This window comes from Elephas maximus, chromosome 17 (genome assembly GCF_024166365.1).
Source record: "Elephas maximus indicus isolate mEleMax1 chromosome 17, mEleMax1 primary haplotype, whole genome shotgun sequence".
NCBI lineage: Eukaryota > Metazoa > Chordata > Mammalia > Proboscidea > Elephantidae > Elephas > Elephas maximus.
The window spans coordinates 83912667-83931340 of NC_064835.1; the positions used below are offsets into that span (position 1 = coordinate 83912667).

At 41.0% G+C, this 18674-nt stretch overlaps 1 protein-coding gene across 47 annotated transcripts in view; it reads right to left on the reverse strand.

Annotated features, from left to right (window-relative positions):
- Positions 1-4063: 4063 nt before the first annotated feature.
- Positions 4064-18674, reverse strand: part of MAP4K4 (mitogen-activated protein kinase kinase kinase kinase 4) — a 221182-nt gene continuing 206571 nt past the window's right edge. For 34 of the 47 annotated variants that reach the window (XM_049856273.1, XM_049856274.1, XM_049856279.1 and 31 more), the window contains 7 exons: positions 17760-17903; positions 14386-14520; positions 11065-11165; positions 8781-8930; positions 8094-8253; positions 7187-7326; positions 4064-4746 (listed from right to left, as the gene is read on the reverse strand). In XM_049856273.1, the coding sequence (XP_049712230.1) occupies positions 4663-4746; positions 7187-7326; positions 8094-8253; positions 8781-8930; positions 11065-11165; positions 14386-14520; positions 17760-17903 (914 nt within the window). In that variant the 3' untranslated portion in view covers positions 4064-4662. Of the gene's footprint in view, positions 4747-7186; positions 7327-8093; positions 8254-8756; positions 8931-11064; positions 11166-14385; positions 14521-17759; positions 17904-18674 lie in introns of all 47 variants that reach the window. The other 13 variants (XM_049856285.1, XM_049856272.1, XM_049856276.1 and 10 more) reach the window with 1 other exon arrangement.

Consider the following 18674-nt stretch of genomic DNA (forward strand, 5'->3'; position numbering starts at 1 on the left):
TACAGGGGTGGATTTCATCTTAGTTGCTTCCTCTGGTTTTTTCTTTTTTCGGTGCTTCCCAAACAGGGACGAAAACTGGAACACGAGGGACGAATGACAATCCCAAGGAAGGTAACACTCACGTGTTTTTATTCCTGATCATCCACTGCTGCAACGCACACAATGTTGCAACCAACACAATAACATTTTCTAAACTTAGAAAGTACAAAGGAGTTTATTAACATATTTCAACTGATAACGCAGCATGGGCTCAGGAGTGGACGGCCATGACTGGCCATCCCCAGGGACAGGGGCTGAGGCCAGGCATCTGACCTGAGCGTGTTCACAGCTCAAATCTAGACCACGCCTACGAGACCTATGGGGGATCAGTGGGGATACAACCTAAGCGTTTATCCATAATCTTATTCTGAAGGAGCTCCAGTTATTAGAGAAGGTTGTTGCTGTGAGTCGGAACCGACTTGATGGCAACGGGTTTGGTTTTTTTGTTGTTACTGTACTTACAAGCCAATGGTCTCTGGGTGGCACAAATGGGATAACGTGCTTGGCTGCTTATCCAAATGTTGGAGGGTCAAGTGTCCCAGAGATGCCTCAGCATACAGGCCTGGCAATCTTGTCCTGAAAAACGAGGCACTGAAAATCCTAGGGAGCACAGCTCTACTCTGACACACATGGGGTCACGAAGAGTCGGAATCCACTTGACAGCAATTATATGCGCCAATTTGAGAAAGGACGACTTTAACTGTTGTATTAGACAGGAAGCTATTTTATTTCTGATCCAATTCAGACTTCCAAAAGTAACCCCTTATTTCTTCGGTAAGGATCAGCCTTCTCCATGTTGGCTTCAGGAACGGGCAACGGAGAGTTCATCAATCATTTCATCATTGAGATCTTTGGACAAACAGTGGCAATTTTCACAACCCGTGCCTGGAGATCCCTTGGGTGAGCCTGTTTGATCTGGTAGCTGCCCACTATAACCTCGGATTGGCCCAGGGGAAGGAGGTGTGCAAAAAACACAGATACATACAGGAAGCAAACATTCTGAAGGATGACAACATACTTGAAACTCATGCCACATCCAACAGGTGTCATTTTTACTTTATTTAAGGAAAAAAAGGGGGGGGGGGCAACAATAATTTTCATAATACACAGAAGACAAGTCAGCACTGCACCAAAAAAAAAAAAAAAGGCTGAGTGTGTCCTTCCACCAGGAGGCTCTGCAGCTCCATAATTGGTAAATTTACTGCAGTTTGTCATTTGTGTTACTACTTAGCCAATTTACAGTTGGCAGAATTAGGGATTACGAATCACCAAAAGTACGCTATAACTACGATGAAAACCTAAATAACCCATTTAAAAAATCACTTACAAATAAACCATAAATATGTGATGCACATTAGTGTAACAAAACCATTCTTGTAAACATTTTCTCCAACAAGCATGTGCATGAGAAAAAAAAAAAAAGTAAAAACACCACACTCAATACAGAAAGAGTTACTCTGATTTAAATGCACAAAGGTATTATTTATTAAAGCTTTAACTAAGCCTAGAGACCAATTTGTGTGTGTGTTTTGCCTTGTTTTGAGGAACACTGCTTCAATAAGACTTCCATGTTCCACATGTAACATAGTATCACCATAATACTGTTTTCTTTTGTAATTCTGCCATCTTGGCACTTCTGTGGAAAAGTCACTACCCTGTAAAAGGGGGAAAAAGGTATTTTGTCTCTAAAAGCATCCGAAATTCCAATGGTTCACAATCTTTCATGGAGAAACCCAAGGGGGTACCTGCATCAAGCTTGCCCAGCAACCTGGTTTGCCAGGCAGCAACCCAAGAAGGGAATAAGGGCCACACCAGCCAAGCCAAGCACCACCAGGAACCCAGTCCTACAAGGAAGAACGAACGGCTGTCTGGCTTCAGTACGTTAAGCCCAACAATGAAGTTCAACTCAAACGCCGAGAGTGTGCCATCTGGGTGCCTGGCACTGGGAAAGGCCCAACAGGTACAGTTCCTACTTGAGGTCAAACCCCATTGCCGTGGCCTTGTTAAGGGAAATCCAGTTTTTGTCAGGCTCTAAATACTCGCTAATCCCAATGAAACACCATTTCCATTATTTGTATACAGCCACTTGATTTACACACACGGAAGGGCAGGTCTGTGGATAACGTAAGACAAGGGTGCCGCGCTGCCATATCCCTTTTCAGTTTTCATTATCGGCATCAGAAATTTAGTATTTCTTCAAACACAGCTGCTCGCCTTTTATTTCCCTCTGGGAAGGGACCACAATGAACCACGCCATCCGGTTCTTCTTCCTCTTGGTTTGTGCACGGTGTTTTCCCAGTGGCACACTTCATCTTCCCAAAGCCAACACACGTACTTACAGGAAACCATCAGCAGGAACCTGCTTTTGACCAAAGTCCTATGGTAATGGAATCTACCCTATTTCAAGTCCTTCCAAAGGTGGGATTAACTGTTTCTATATTAAGTATAAATTAGCAGAAAACACCTAATTTATAATAAGTATAAATTAGTGCTTAGCACTACCCCAAAGTCGCACCAATAGAAAGAACTATTCCCATCTCCTTGTCCAAAAGAAAGTAAAGCTTTCTCTGGTCTTTACGGGTGTGTAGCAACCATTGTTGTGCTTGCGTTTGTGAGTCCATGTATTTTTAGTCTGTGTGCTGCTGAAGTGAGCACAGTGAGTGTCCATATTTTTTACCAGAATCTCTTGCCATTCAAAGAAGAGCCTTTGGGCAAAATGCTAAACCAGAAGAAAGGAATGATAGCAGTTGGAATGGATGCAAAAATGGGCCAAGAAAGCTGGGCACAGACTTGGCAAATAGGTGTAAATGACTGCTACATTTTGGCGGGGAGGGGAAAGAAAAATCCCCCAAATTTCATGTCATAAAAGAAAATTAACCACAAGGGAGGAAGGTTAAGCCTATGAGACACCAAGCTCCTGTTGGTGGACCGAACAGTTTAGAGCACCTAACACTCCCACTCAAAACTCAACCAGAGGAAAAACAAGACGGTGGAGTCATGGCACTGTGCATTGCTGCAGTATCTAGAGATTAATATACTCAAAGGAACTGAGTAATGATCATGAAGCCATTGAACAAATTATTACTCAAGACATTTATTACAAATGCCATGGACATTTTCATAAAGTAAAACTGGTTTAAAAAACAGAGAACAAGAGCGCAAGTGAGAGAAAGAGAGACGCCAGGGCTTGGCTATTATACCTAAAACACAGAAGATGCCGTTTTATGAATAAGCAGTATTAACTACATTCTTAAAATAGTTTTAGTGCATTGCATTTTTAGAAAACGGACCTACCCCCCCCGCCCCGAAAAAGTTCCTACAACACTGAAGTTTGCGCGACTATTCTAATGTGACCACCCGTCTGCTACCAAACCCCGAACTGAGACCAAGGAGATTTCTGTGTTGTAGGCTACCATCACACATCAACCACGAATCTGGTAAAAACCAAGCATTCTGCTTTCCAAGCTTAGGAAGTAAATTGCATTAGTCAGCATCAGAGAGCCGTAAGGCTATTTCCCCAACATCATGGACAATTTTTCTCGTGCCTGCTGAGACTTGTGACATATCAACAGGCAAACTTCAATCTGATAGTTTTGGTATTAAGATTAAATTAAACATGAAGGTTTTCCTCCAAAAACACATAAACTAAACCACCTCTTAATGCATTAAAAACAATGAGGTAGGCAAAAAAATAAACATGTGGTTTGGAATTTTTTTTTTTTTTCCCCTCCCGCAAGTGCAGACTGTGGTCAAATAAAACTACTGTTGCACTTCTAGGTTTAAACAAAAATTAAACCTTAGCCGAGGCAGTGCTAATACTGTGAGACAGCGCAGTTCTGGCCAATAAACAAAATGCACACATTTTCTTTTCTCTCTTTTTTAAAGAACCATCTGCACATGATTTAGGCAAAACCTGGTACACAGAAAATGAGTTCTTGGCCAGGCCAAAAAAAAAAAAAAAAAAAAAAACCAAGAAACAAAATGGGACCCCCTTAACCCACCCCCCCCACCTCCCAAGTCCCACCCACAGAAAAAGTTATCCTAGTAACTGTGTCTTTCACATTTTATAAATATTAACTTCTTAAACCTGCACCTTCTTTGTCCACATATTGTCACATTACAAAAAAGAAATGTCAATTAAATACATTGTTAATGTTACTATATTAAATCTGCTCTCTGCTTCGGCAAACCACTTTTTATACCACCACATTTCACCTCCTTGTGCCCACTTCCAATGAAACCAACAGCATGTTTGCAGTCTCAAGCTTCAGACACCCATGAGACAGAGTCAGAGACAAGGAATTCTGGAGCTGAAGGAAAGGTGTTTGCTCTCTAGTCTGATGCTCAATCCCCAACACTCATAGCACCTGATGGTAGAATCGGAACAGCACCAGCTGCATTGCAGCCTTGATTTATTTTTCAGTAAGGAAAAGAAGAGAAGGGGTGATCAACTGGGAAGAGAGGAGTAGAAAGGAAAGGAGAGAAAGGACCCAACGCAGAAGGTGTGCACACACAGCTGTCCCGGGCTGCACCGGTGCAGGTCTGAGCTCCAGTTGCAAGGAATTCCAAGTTCTCAGGATCGTGAAGACTCCGGAGGCCAGTACTCCTCTGACCACGCCGCTTCTACCAGCTCAGAAGAGAAGTCCTGCCTAAGGTCATGAAGTAAACCTGACTGCTGCCACCAGACCGGACAGAGGCAAAGAACACCTGCAAGAGCAAGACAGAAAGTAGAGGGGTGCTTATCAGGGTGATACAACACATTCCTTGGGGGCAATACTTTCTATGGCTCCCCATTAAAGTTACCTAAAGCCACCCCTCAAGACCTCCAAGTGCAAGAAGCTTAACATCTCAGAGAGTCTGTTCCAAAGGAAATCCATGATGTTGTTGATTTTATAAAGAGTGACCATTTGTGGTCAATTCTTATTACAACTAACAGGGCTTATTCACTCAATAGCTCCTTGTACCATTCTATCCTGTGAGAACTCAAAGGGAAAAAAAAATGGTGTTTCTGAAAATGCGTTATTTCTTTTCACTTCTACTATTAATACCTTCTAAAAGATAAATGTGCTTAAAAAACTCAGTGGGCAATAGGGATGACTTCAGCAACCTAATTTTCTCTCTCTTTTTAAAAATTAAGCTAAAATATGTCAGTTACTTCATTTGACTCTATAGTCAAAGTAATATACACCCAACTCCCTCACTTACCGACATGGTTAGGTTCCAAAGACCAGGTCATTACGTGAAAATAGGCATTATGTGAAAATGGAGGATGACTACATCATTACATAACTGCCAAACCACTGAGATTCATGGCCCAGCCAAGTTGACACGTAATCTTAACTAACCATCACAGCCAGTATTATTCTTGCCTCACACCTCAGCATTTGTTACTGCCAGATGTACAGTGTTAACATGCAAAATCATCAGACAGTAGATTCTGTACTATTGGCATAAATGCAAAACGTCGAATAACGAGACAGTCGGTAAGTGAAGAGTAAAGGTGTAGTTTACTTTTATGCCTTTTGTTAATAAATCTTAAAGGATACAACATTATAAAGAATAAAAATATTTAAATGCCTGAAATTCAAAGAATATTATAGTTACGGCTACATTAAATATACTCAGGAAAAAATAAGCCAAAAAACTGATAAAATCCTGAATTAGGTATGAGGTTGTACAGATTTTCTAAGGTGACACATTTGGGAAATATTATACAGGAAAAAGACGTAGACTCCATTAGCAAATGAGATGGAGACCTGCAGCAGAAAGAGGGCTGGCAGAGAGGGAGCTTTGGTGTTTAGTACGTGGTTGGGCAGGCAGGAGGACCAGCTGCCAAGGGAAGATGTGCTTAGCTCTTCTTCCCTACAACGAATCTGTATGCTCAACTGGAGAAGCCAACCTACAGGATGGTTGCTAGGATGTTTAATATATTTTAACGTGAGGTAAGGGGGTGGAGATGTTTCTAAGCTTGTGTTGTGGAGTGACAGGTACAAAGACACACCTTTACCTAGCTGGGCAGAAGAGAGAGAATGCTGGCCTTGTTAAAAATCAGCTCCAACTTTGATGTCCTTTCCAAAGCAGGCCGGGATAGGTCAATAACCTTGACCATCTACCTCTTCCACTCCAAGGCTGGTTTTGGGAGGGACTTATGGAAAGTAGTCCCTGGAGAAGCAAGGATGTGGCCAGTTTTGAACAGCAAAACTGTTCAAAAGGTTCAAAAAGGTTTTAACTGGGGCTTTGTCACCTGCAGGGTTCAGCTGTAGGGGGTGCTGGCGATTTCTGCATAAAATGATTTATGTTGTCGGGCATTTGTGATGTGTAAAACTATAAGGCAATTTCACTAAAGGCAGACTAACAAGCAGTATCTTTCTGATACATATCTGGGGAGAGAAACCATAATCTCCCAATTGCATGGGCAGTTCCTTCCATACCCAAAATAATCCCATCCACCTAAATTGACAGCTTTGGCCTTTCTACCCCTAAGCTGCAGTCCCTGGCTGGTACAAAAGGTTAACATGCTTCGCTGCTAACCAAGAGACTGGAGGTTCAAGTTTACTAACAGGGGCCTTGGAAGAAAGGCCTGGAAATCCACTTCTGAAAAATCAGGCACTGGAAACCCTGTGGAGCAGTTCTGCTACGACACACATGGGGTCACCATGAGTTGGAACAGGAAATGGTCCCCCCCCACCAGCCAGTTATCCCTAAACCAAACATGGGCCAGACAAGTCACTTAATGAGGTTTAAAAACAACAAACCAACATACAGTAATTTCTACAGAGGCAAATACCTCATTCCCTTAAGGCAAAACCAAAATAAAACACACCCCAATTCCCACAAACATGTCTAAAAAGCAACTTCTAAAAAGTCCCTTGATGAATTTGGAGCCCTGGTGGCTCAGTGGTTAAGCTGCTAACCAAAAGGTTGGCAGTTTGAATCCACCAGCCGCTCCTGGAAACCCTATGGGGCAGTTCTACTCTGTCCTATAGGGCTGCTATAAGTCGAGTTGATTCGATGGCAACGGGTTGGTTTTGTTTTTTTTTTTTTAAGAATTTATTTCAGAATCGATCAAACCTGCAAGGAAAGCCTTCACCAATTCCAAGGATAAAAGACAGTGGCAACAAAGAAGAAGTTGGACGGAGACCATTACCTTGTCATTACGTTCACATAAGAATTTTAGCCTTTGGGCCCTTTTGTGCATGAACACACCATCCAAGTGACCGGTTTCCACAGATCGGATCTCTATGGCCTTCTCTCCCCAGCCCATAGTCTGATTGGATCGGATATAAGCTTTGCGGGAAAGGGAAAAACACACGTTGTTAAAGTGAAAGAAACACCCCTGAGAAGATGTTGCTTACGTAATATACGGACACACACGAATGCCTAGCATTTAAGGGTTTCTTGTTTTTTTTAAGGAACTTGGCTAGTGTTGTGTTTGGAACCTCCTAGTGTATCCAGGGCAATGGTAAACTGAATCCAAGGCTGCAACTATTAGTTTCCCTGAGGCAAGCATATTTTTCAAATCTAGACATGAGGGAAAGCAAGAAAAAAAAATGACAAATAGAGACAGTGACTTTAACTGGAATAAAAACAAAGTAACTCGGGGATTCAAACTTAAAAACCATGTACATGTCAAATATCAGTCTATTTCCTTTCTTCCTGAATACAGACCCGGTAGGCACATAAGAAGCTGTGGGTCTAGGCACAGCTTTGCCACCTGTGAGACTAAATCTCTTCCTTTCTTCCGTCTCACTTTACTTTCACAAATTAGTCAACAAAAAAAATCTGGCCTATTCTCCCCGGATATCTTAAGGATTAAACGAGAGATTATGAAGACAGTTTTAAAAAGCGTAATAATATACTTACTTGGATTTTGTTCACGACACAGTTATCACTAATGCCACAGTCTACAATCTAACTTTCTACTATTGATGGCCAACCACTCTGTTAAATGGCCAAAGACCTGAACAACATGCAAAATTGGCCTCATAAACATATGCAACCTTAGAGAAGACTCCAGTCTTAAGAATACTGCCTTTCCCTTGACTGACACATACCTACAGAGGTTGGCATCTCTCCCCACTGCAGAACCACATCCTTGGTGATCCTGCCATATGTATTCACATAAACCCCTTCATCTTCATAACACACCAGAAGCTCCATTCCATCTGTGTTAGGGAGGATGATGATTGCATGGGGTTTGATGCTACACTGGATCTACAGAAGAGGAACAAAGCACAGGGAACCATGTTCGTGGCTATTTCCAGCCCAATGAAAGACTGTCTTAGTGAATGCACTGCTATCATATTCCTGTGATAAATACAGCAACAGTATAACATTTTGAAAAACCCATGAGCTATATATCCCAAAGTTTATCTTTAACAGGTCATACACTCCATGACTCGTGTTTTTTGAGGCCCCGGAACATATTTGGTTGTGGGCCCCGTTTGGGAAGTTATGTTCTTAGAACCGCTCCCAACCTAGGAGCCTTCTGGCCTGTCAGCACCTGCCCCATATCCATCCCATGTTAGTCAAAGCAAGGGCTTCACAGAGCTTGGAGAGTGAGTTTCTACTTGTCTTAGAACATGGACCTATTCAAAATGGCGCTTCATTTAAATACTCACCCCCGCACCACGGGGAGGTGAGGAATCCCTGCTCGTGTTAGTTCACTAAAGCAGAGTAAAGAAAAAGTCAAAACAAAATGAAGCCAGTCAACCAACCATAGAGTGTGGGTTCTTTCTTACGTGTGTTGGTAGATAAATGTCATAGACTGATCCTGAATCCACATCAACCGCATGGAATCCAGCACAGGATCCATAGATCACTTTCAACCTCTGGCCTTCCTCAACGGTGAGATCAACCAGTAATGGCTTATGTAACAATTCTCCAAACGACTACAAAGGAGTAATTGAGAGAGAAATAGTAAGAAATAAGTGGTAAGCAGAACTGACTTCTCATCACTCAAACTAGATAAGCTAGACCCAAGGTGCTCAGTTTATTCAATTACCGAGCCACACTAGCAGCCACCGTCAGTCAGTCTTTTGTCTATTAATCAGCCTCTGGGAGATGTTCCTTCCAGATACCACATTCCAAATTCCCTCATCCCAGCCAGGAATTCTGCCCTGTCGCTTACTGTTCTCTTGTTTGTCCTGATCAGAAAATGCATAAAAATGAAATATGGAGGACTTGCCGTAGCATACTATTCAACTATTTAAATGCAGACAATGGAGACAGAGAAGTTGTAGGAGTTACACGTTGAGGATTTATCAGTATTATGTTGTAGTCAAGGAACCCCAGTGGCATAACAGTTCAGTGCTCGGCTGCTAACTGAAAGGTCAGCAGTTTGTGGTTCAAAACCACCAGCAGCTTCTCGGGAGAAAAGACCTGGTGATCCGCTCCCACGAAGATTACCACCTTAGAAACCCTATGGGGCAATTCTACCCTGTCTCACAGGGCTGCTATGAGTCAGAATTCACTCGACAGCAATGGGTTTGGTTTTCCTTTTTTTGTGGATCTTTGTAGTCACTATTTCAAGCTATACAGACTTAATTTTTTGACAAAAGTAATATGATGACAAAGGTCACGATGTACTGTAATAGCCTGTAGGTTCTTCGTTCACATGATATCCACAGCTCACATGACTGGGATGATAATGATGACACAGAGTAAAATAAAAAAGACAGCACTTACGAAAGTTTACAGAACCTGGTACATAAGGGAAACCAAAACCACATCTCAGAAGACAATTGTAGTTTTACAACCAATTTGAGTCTGTAACGCTTAAATAGGGTAACCCTGTATTATCTCCCACTTCTTTGGGGAATCAGGCAACTTAAATACATAAATTTTCTAAATAACTGAAGCTTGTAGAGTCGCTATGAGTCGGAATTGACTCGACAGCAATGGGATGGGTTTTATCCTTCTAGTAAAACATTCAAACTATTTTTTAAAAAAATAAGTAAATGGAACCATTTTAGAGGTAAAGTCTTTGTTTTTTGCCCTGCACTAAAATGGCCTCAAGGGTTATGCTGAAGGGCTATGTCTAGTATCAGAAATGATATTATTAAATCATTTATGATATTGAACACCACAGTAACACTATTAAAGAAATTCATAACTATGTATTTACTTGAAACTCTAGAATTAAAAATACCCACAGATGATAACTTCTACTATTTTTTCTATGAACAATTATTTTCTTTCAACAAAAATGGGATCACACTATCCATGTTTTTAACTTGTTTTTCGCATTTATTATATAATACCCATTCCTTTTGTCATTTAAGTATTTCTATAATTTAATTTTTAATTGGCACTCAATTATATAGCTACACCTTAAAATTGCCTCTTACTGAACTCCTTTTTATTACTAAAAACTTTCCTAACTCTCTGTATACATTCATGACTTCAGGTGGAAGGTCTGCTCCTTAAATTAAATGGAGGGTTGAGTGTGTTTTGTCTTTTCCTCTGTTATCACGTTGGCACATCAGTCAAAGCCTTCAGTTCACATGATATCCACAGCTCACATGACTGGGATGACAATGATGACACAGAGTAAAATAAAGAAGACAGCACTTACGAAAGGTTACAGAAACTGGTACGTAAGGGAAATCAAAGCCACATCTCAGAAGACAACTGTAGTTTTACAACCAATTTGAGTCAGTAACACTTAAACAAATAGGGTAACCCTGTATTATTTCCCGGTCCTCTGGGGAAATCAGGCAACCTAAATATGTAAATTTTCTAAATAACTAAAGCTTATAGAGTCACTATGAGTCTGTCCAGCCTTCAGTTCTCTCCTCCCTACACCCTGAGGGCTTGGAAAGCAGGCACCTAAGCTAAAAAAAGGCTAATTACACTGAAATAAAATACGTCCTCAGGAACAGCCTCTTTTATGATCAGAGTTATATATTAGCAGGCAGTTTTTGTATTACCAATTTGAACTGTTCAGAGTTTTTAAACTTAGGCCCCGGCTCTTGGTCACAGCCAGCATGGTTGACGTTACTTTTAAATGGACTTGATTTATACCTTAAAGGCCATAAATTTGTGATACGGCTTGGGTGCCCAAGCGTAGACTTCCACAGAACTCTTCAAAGCAATGACCAGAAATTTGATTCTTTCATATTTTACTGGGGAAAAAAGAGAGAGAGAAGCACAGGTCAGTACCAACATGGAATTCTAACTTCTTTTAGTTGAAATCTCCTGTAAACTTTATATAAACAAGTCTTCCCTTTAATCTACCAAACCAACAGGGGAAAATGGTGATAGAGATCAAGCCTCAGTTTCCCTTTCCAGTTCTTTAAAGCAGAATCCAGCTGTCCCCATTTTTCTCAATGTTGCGCTAGGCTCAACTCTAATATTCTTCGAAGTATGGTGTTTAGCGTGGACTGCCAAAAGAATTAACAAATCTGTCTTGGAAGAAGTACAACTAGAATGCGCCTTAGAAGCAAGGATGGCGAGACTATTTCTCACATACTTTGGACATGTTATCAGGAGGGACCAGTCCTTGGAGAAGGACATCACGCTTGATAAAGTACAGGGTCAGCAAAAAAGAGGAAGACCCTCAATGAGACACACTGACAACAGTGGCTGCAATGACTGGCTCAAGCATAACAATTGTGAGGATGGAGCAGGGCCCGGCAGTGTTTCGCTGTTGTATACAGGGCTGCTGTGAGTTGCAGTGGACTCACAACAGCACCTAACAACAACAACTAATATTCTAGCTCCCATCCATAAATACTTTCTCTAATGTTACTAATCTTCTTAGAATGTGAGTATTTTATAATCAACAATGCCAGGCATGCCACTCTGAAGTCTAGAGGGCTCAGTATTTCTTTAAAAGGACAACAACATGCTTAACCAGCCAAGAGGCTCCTAGATAAGAGAGAGAGATCGAGATCTTCCAAGCAGCTTTCCCGAGTCCCACTTGGGGCTGACACAGGCTGAGGAACACAGACAAAACACTCATTAAGTCTCAAATACTATCTAGTTCTACGCATAAAACCAAGTTATCACACCAAACCATTTATTTGCTGATCTACAGAGGCAGTAATTTCTAGAATTCTGTGTAACATTCTCCACCATAGGAGCAGTGGTAAAACAAATCTCTTTTTTTCAACTGTAAGGTAACTGCCACCTTCACCACGCTGCTTCGATTCTCTTAGACCCAGGTCCCTTGGCTTAAAGCAGGGCTCCCTGTCCACACATGGCTGACCAGTCTGATGGGGATCTGCAGTTCCTTTCTAAGCTGTCTAACGCTGCGATACCATTTAATCTTTCCTCTGTGCACGGAAGATGGGTTGTTAACCTGATAACTCTCCTTGTGAAACTCTACATGTTGCCATTGTTAAAATCAATCATGGACATAAATATGAAGACACGAAGGATCTATTTCCAACAGAAAATCCTGGTGTGGTGGAAACCCTCCTCATCCACACCGTCACGGTGACAGCCGCTAGTTACCTTCGGCCAGTAAGTACGTGAAAGGTGCCAGTGCCACTGGGAAACCAATCTTAAATTTTATTTAATTTTCATGAATCCCAAATTTAAATATATAAATACTCGGTGGCTACCACATTATACAGCGCCAGTCTCAATGAAGTGGAAAAAAAAAGTTCCTAAAAGCATAATGATTGAATGATATCACATACTCTTATCTCCAGAAAACGCTGTGATTTGTTCTGTAGTCTTAAGACTGCCGTCTCATCCTCTAGCTCCCCCTGCAGGATAACCTAGTCGTGTACACTTCAGCCATTATGACTTGTTTCATTAAACAACTTGTTTCATTTAACCTAGAAGATTATGGTCATACCTCAACAAACAAAAATGCCGTATCTAAACACAGAAAATCCTAATCCCAGAATCTCTATCAAAGAGACAGCACTACTTTCCAGTATCACTCAGTCATTCCAGATAAATTTTGGGGTGGCTCCTGCAGTCACTAACCAACAAGCTGGAGCTGTGAACTGGCCTTACTAACTAGACAATCACCGGCGGGTCTGTATTACTCCACCTGATTATGGTGGATCTCTTCATAAACACAGAAAAAAGGAAAAGGAAAACACGCCAGCATAAATCAACATTCAAGAGGTCCCTCACACTAGTCAGTCTTAGGTATATAAATTATTTGCTGACCCCAATTTAGTATTTCGAATTCTACCAGCCTATATGATCTTTCCCATTAAGCTTTCACTTGGCTACAGCCCCTACTTTCCTCTTCATTTCCATCATTAGTACCACTATTTTGATTTTTTTTTCCCCATACATAAAAAATGTGTTTTGGTTTTGTTTTTGTTGAGTTTTTTGTTTCATGAGAATCAATGCATGTATGCCAAGAAAGAAAAGCAAAACAAAACAAAAAAACCCAGTTGCCATGAACACTGCTGGCCAGCTAGTTAGACTCATTTACTAGTAAAAGCTCAGCAGCTCTGCACAGCGCATGTAATTGAAAACGACAAGTCATCATTCTTTGGGTCAAACGCTCAAGCTTTCTATCAGTGACTTCCAAGGACCCAGAGCAGTCTACATGGAGAATATACCCAGGGTATAAAGGAATCCAAGTCGCTGGCTTTCGCTGGCCAGGGCTTCCTTAAAGAGGTTATCATCTTGAACCACACCCTGAAGAGAAGAATGTGGCCCATCAAAGGGAAGAGGTAAAAAGATTCTCTTCCAAGATAATTACTGTGGAGTGAGACTATGGACAGAGAAAGCTAAGGGAACAAACTGCATGCATGCCTACAAGTGCACATATGTAGTAAGACATAGCATACTATGCTTACAGGTACGCATATGTAGCGAGACACTGCGTGCTATGCTTACAGGTGCACATATATAGTGAGACACTGCGTGCTATGCTTATAGGTGCAAGTATGTTGTGACACAGTGTGTGCTATGCTTACAGGTGCACGTATGTAGCGAGACACTGCATGTTATGCTTACAGGTACACATGTTGCGAGACACTGCGTGCTATGCTTACAGGTGCACGTATGTAGCGAGACACCGCATGCTATGCTTACAGGTGCACGTATGTAGTGAGACAGTGTGCTATGCTTACAGATGCACGTATGTAGTGAGACACAGCATACTATGCTTATAGGTACACATATGTAGTGAGACACTGCGTGCTATGCTTACAGGTACACATATGTAGTGAGACACCGCGTGCTATGCTTACAAGTGCACATACATAGTGAGACAATGTCTAGATAAGACTACAGAATTAGAAGATGGCTTAAAAACAGAATATGAGAAATGACCTATAGATACCAAAATCAAGTTTATTGTAAGTGTCATGGAACACTAATTAAGCTGTAGAAAAACACAACCCTTATGACCCTCCTGGGACTTACCAACTTTATAGTGTACACATCCTTCCAAATCTCCCACAGTTGTCCATCCCTGCTTCTTCTCAACTTCTGGATCGTTGTGAAGTATTTTATTTCTTAACCAGGACAAATAGTAGACCCGTAACTTATCCTTTTTGCCTAGCAAAATAAATATATTTTAAATGCACGTTCAAAATTAGGTATCATCTTTAGTAATAATACAGAATAAAGAACTCACACCTATAGAAATAGGTGGTATCAATAAACCACAAAGGAATACAAACAGCTGCAAAATAATACAACCAATACAGTTTACAAGATGTTTTCACATCTATTATTACCTTGTCTGCTTTTCAAAAACCTTTACAGTAGCTCTTATCTCTCATTTGACAGACGAGGAAACGAAGCACAAAAAGCTTTAATAAATTACCCATGTAGGGACACAAATCTAGCAGAAGGCAAGCACCAAACGAGATGCACAAAGCTTAGACAAGGACCTGCATCTAGAATACGTACAGAAATCCCATCATTAGAGAGAGAGAGAGAACACAACAGGAAAACTGGGCAAGCAACCAGAACAGGCCCTTCACAAAAGAAGATTCCCATAAAGACATAAAAAGGTGTTTGATTTCAACAGTCAGTAGGGACGTGTATATTAAAACCATAAAAGATATGATTTTATACACCTATTAGACTGTCTACAATTAAAGACTGTGGTTCAGTTACCAAAGGTAGCTGTGGAGCTACCAGGAATCTCATAAAAAAGGGTTAGAAACTGTCAGAGCCACTTAGAAAGGTTTGGTATTATCCGCTGAAGTGTGAATTTACACAGCCTATGCACGGCCCAGTAATTGCCCTCCTAACATAAACGCGTGGACACAAGCCCCCAAATACGTGAACAGGAACAGGTGGAGCTGCGCTGCTCAGAGTGGCCCCAAACAGGAAGTGACACGAATGTCTATCAACAGTAAAATGAGTAAATGAACTGTGGTGTGGTCATATATAGGAATAAAAAGGAACGAACCCTAGCTACAAGCAACAAAAATACATAATGTTGAACAAAAGAAGCCTAATACAAAAGCACGCCTCCTATTTACATGAATTCAGTTCAACCAGGGCAAAGCCAATCTAAAGCACCCAACACCAGGACGGTGGTTCCCTCGGGGGAGGAGGGAAGGGGGTGGGCAGTGGCATCGAGTCAGAGCTATCGGGAGCTTCTGGGTGCTGGGAATGCCAGCCCTTCACGGGGTAAGGGGCCTTATATGGGTGTGTTCATTTTGTGATCATTTAATGCACTGAACTGTAGGTACATAATCTGTGTGCTTTCAGTGTGTGTCTTACACTTTGATACTTCTTCACGTTTTGAGAAATTTTTTAAAGTGGGAAATGTCTTTATAGTATGTTAAGTAAAAGAAAGGTTACATAATTTTCTGCATCGTGTTTTATTCCTGTATCGTGAGGCAGATTTATAGAAGAAAATATACTAAGATATTACCAATAGTTAACTGTGAGACAGAAAAAAATTTTTGTTTTATTCTTATGAATTTTTTTTCTGTTTTTGAACATTTCAATCAATACATGTTACTTTTAGAGTCGTGAAGACCATTAAAAGCTATGAGAGTGGGAAGAATGCAGAGAAGCAGCACAACAAACCCCCTCTGGTATCAGCTGATCACTGCCAAGGCCAACTGTCTGCTTTCTCTGCATCAAAAATCGAAGCTTTAACTACTTTTAGCTGCAGATCTCTTATTTTTTTCTCCAATTTTAAAACCTACCTCACCCACACTCAAGTTTCAAATGGCTATTTTCTAAGTATGATATAAGCTGGGGACATTTTTTGTATTTCAACAAACTTTTTCACTTACAACCAAAAGCATATTTGAAATCTAAAATAAATAACTGCGAGGAAACAGAAGAAAATCTGTACATATAAACAAACATAACAAACTTCAGATACCAGATAATTAAATCAAAATTGCAGCTGGTATTACAAAAACCAAAAAAACCAACCCCACTGCCATCGAGTCGATTCCAACTCACGGTGACCCTATAGGACACAGTAGAACTGCCCCCCATAGGGTGTCCAAGGAGCAGCTGGTGGATTCGAACTGCCAACCTTTTGGTTACCAGCCTAGCTTTTAACCACAGAGTCTTACAATTCTGCATATCCTTTGACCCAGCAATAAGTCTATGGGGCAGTTCTACTCTATCCTATAGGGTCACTATGAGTCAGAATTGACTTGACGGCAACAGGTTTGGTGTTTGGTTTTTAACCCAGCAATAATATAAAGTATTAGAAAATTATGATCTATGCAACACGGACATGCCCAAAGGTATTCAAAATGTTTACATAAGGAAAAAAAAAAGTGGGATAAATCTAAAGACTAGTAACAGGAGGGCAGTTAATAAATTTAAGACACCTATTTTTTATTTAAGAAAACCCTCTGTAGCCGTGTGAAATGGTTATCATGGAGTACTTAATGACATGGAAAAGCAGGCTGCATGGATACACACGAATGCAGTACAAGATGGAAACTCGCATGGGTACGACACACCCCGACTTTATGGATGGTGGTTACCGTGGGCGGGTGGTGGGGGCGAGGATGCTGACTGAATTTTCAACAGTATATTTTAACATTTGTTAAAACTACCTACGGCACGTGGGCATCATGTTATTCTTTCATTATTACTCTCTTAACGTTTGAAACACTGCACGGCCACTATTCACCGCAGACTTTCCCCCTCAGGTGTGTACTGAGGCGTGGTGTGTGCCTGAGAGATTGGAAGTCATTTTCCCTACTGCTCTTCTGCACCAGTTTCTCTTTTCTACAATCAGCATGTTTATACTAAGAAAAATGCTGTTTTTAAAAAAGAATAAACATATCCCAAGTGTTAATTATTTTAAGAAAAAAACATTTAATGCAATACTTGTATAATCATGGCAAGGAATAGTTCCTTCTGCATGTAAAAGTTAGTTCTATGCCAGGAGGCGGGCACTTAGCCAACACCCTGAATGAGCCAAATTAAACCTAACAAGCAAGGGGCAGCAGAGCGTTGTACCCTCCAAGCGTGGCATGGTGGTGGGGCACGTGGGAGATGTCAATTAGAAAACACACATATGTACGCTTTTCACGGCTGCTCTTTAGAAGAGCTGGTGTTTAAGCATGTACATGTGTGTCACTCCAGAATACATCTTTCTATCATGTTATTTTATTTTTTATCACGTTATTATAAAATCATGTCATAGCTGTACGTCATGGAAACATTACATCAGAGAATGAACTAAATGAAGGTTATTATTTTAAAAGCACTCTGTTTTTTTAATACATCTCTGTAGACACACTCCTAAAACATTCTAGGTTCTGCTTTATTAAACAATCACTAAGAAAGCACCTTACCAGATATTGTCACCAAGACGTTCAAGCCTTCAAGTACGTCCATTTGCTGAAACCGCCTTCGGTTGATGAGAGGATAGACCTTTCCTTGGCCACTTCTGTCCAGCAGCATCAGGCCACTCTCTGTACCTACTAACAAATTCACTCCTGTGTGAAGAACACAAAAAAAGGCCTAAATTTTACATTCTGCTTTACAAACACCCCGTCTGCGAAGGACAACTTGGAAAAGACAGGTTTTCTTTAATTCACCCAGAAAGGTTAAAGCCAACAAACTTAACAAATTACAAATATTATGTCTAGAAGGGTAACGGTTAAATATTTACACATAAAAAAAGGGTACGAGGGGAAAAAACGAAGACGCTTCAGCCCCCCAATTTCTTTCACAGTCCATCGTTGTCAGTTCTTCCTCAGTTGCCCCAGAATGTTCAAGCCTATCATCTCCTTGGCTTTACAGATTCTACATATCCTTAACCACACCAGAGACTCAGACAAACCTTCATCTGATACCCTGGACTCTCTTCTTGCTTCCTTTATCATTTGTTATTCTCACTGGCAAACTTCTGGAATGAACTATATATGTAGTTGTTATTAGTTCCATCGAGTCAGCTCTGACTCATGGCAACCCTATGTGTCACAGAATAGAACTGCTCCATAGGGTTTTCTTGGCTGTAATCTTAATGGAGGCAGATCGACGGCGTTCTTCCACAGAGCCTCCAGGTGGGTTAGAACCACCAACCTTTGGGTTAGTGACTAAGCACAGACCATTTGTGCTACCCAGGGCCTGATACGTTGTTGTTGTGTGTCACTGAGTCAATTCTGACTCACAGTGACCCTATATGACAGAGTCAAACTGTCCTATAGTTTGCTGTGCTGTAATCTCTACAGAAGCAGACTGCCACATCCTTTTCCCACAGAGCA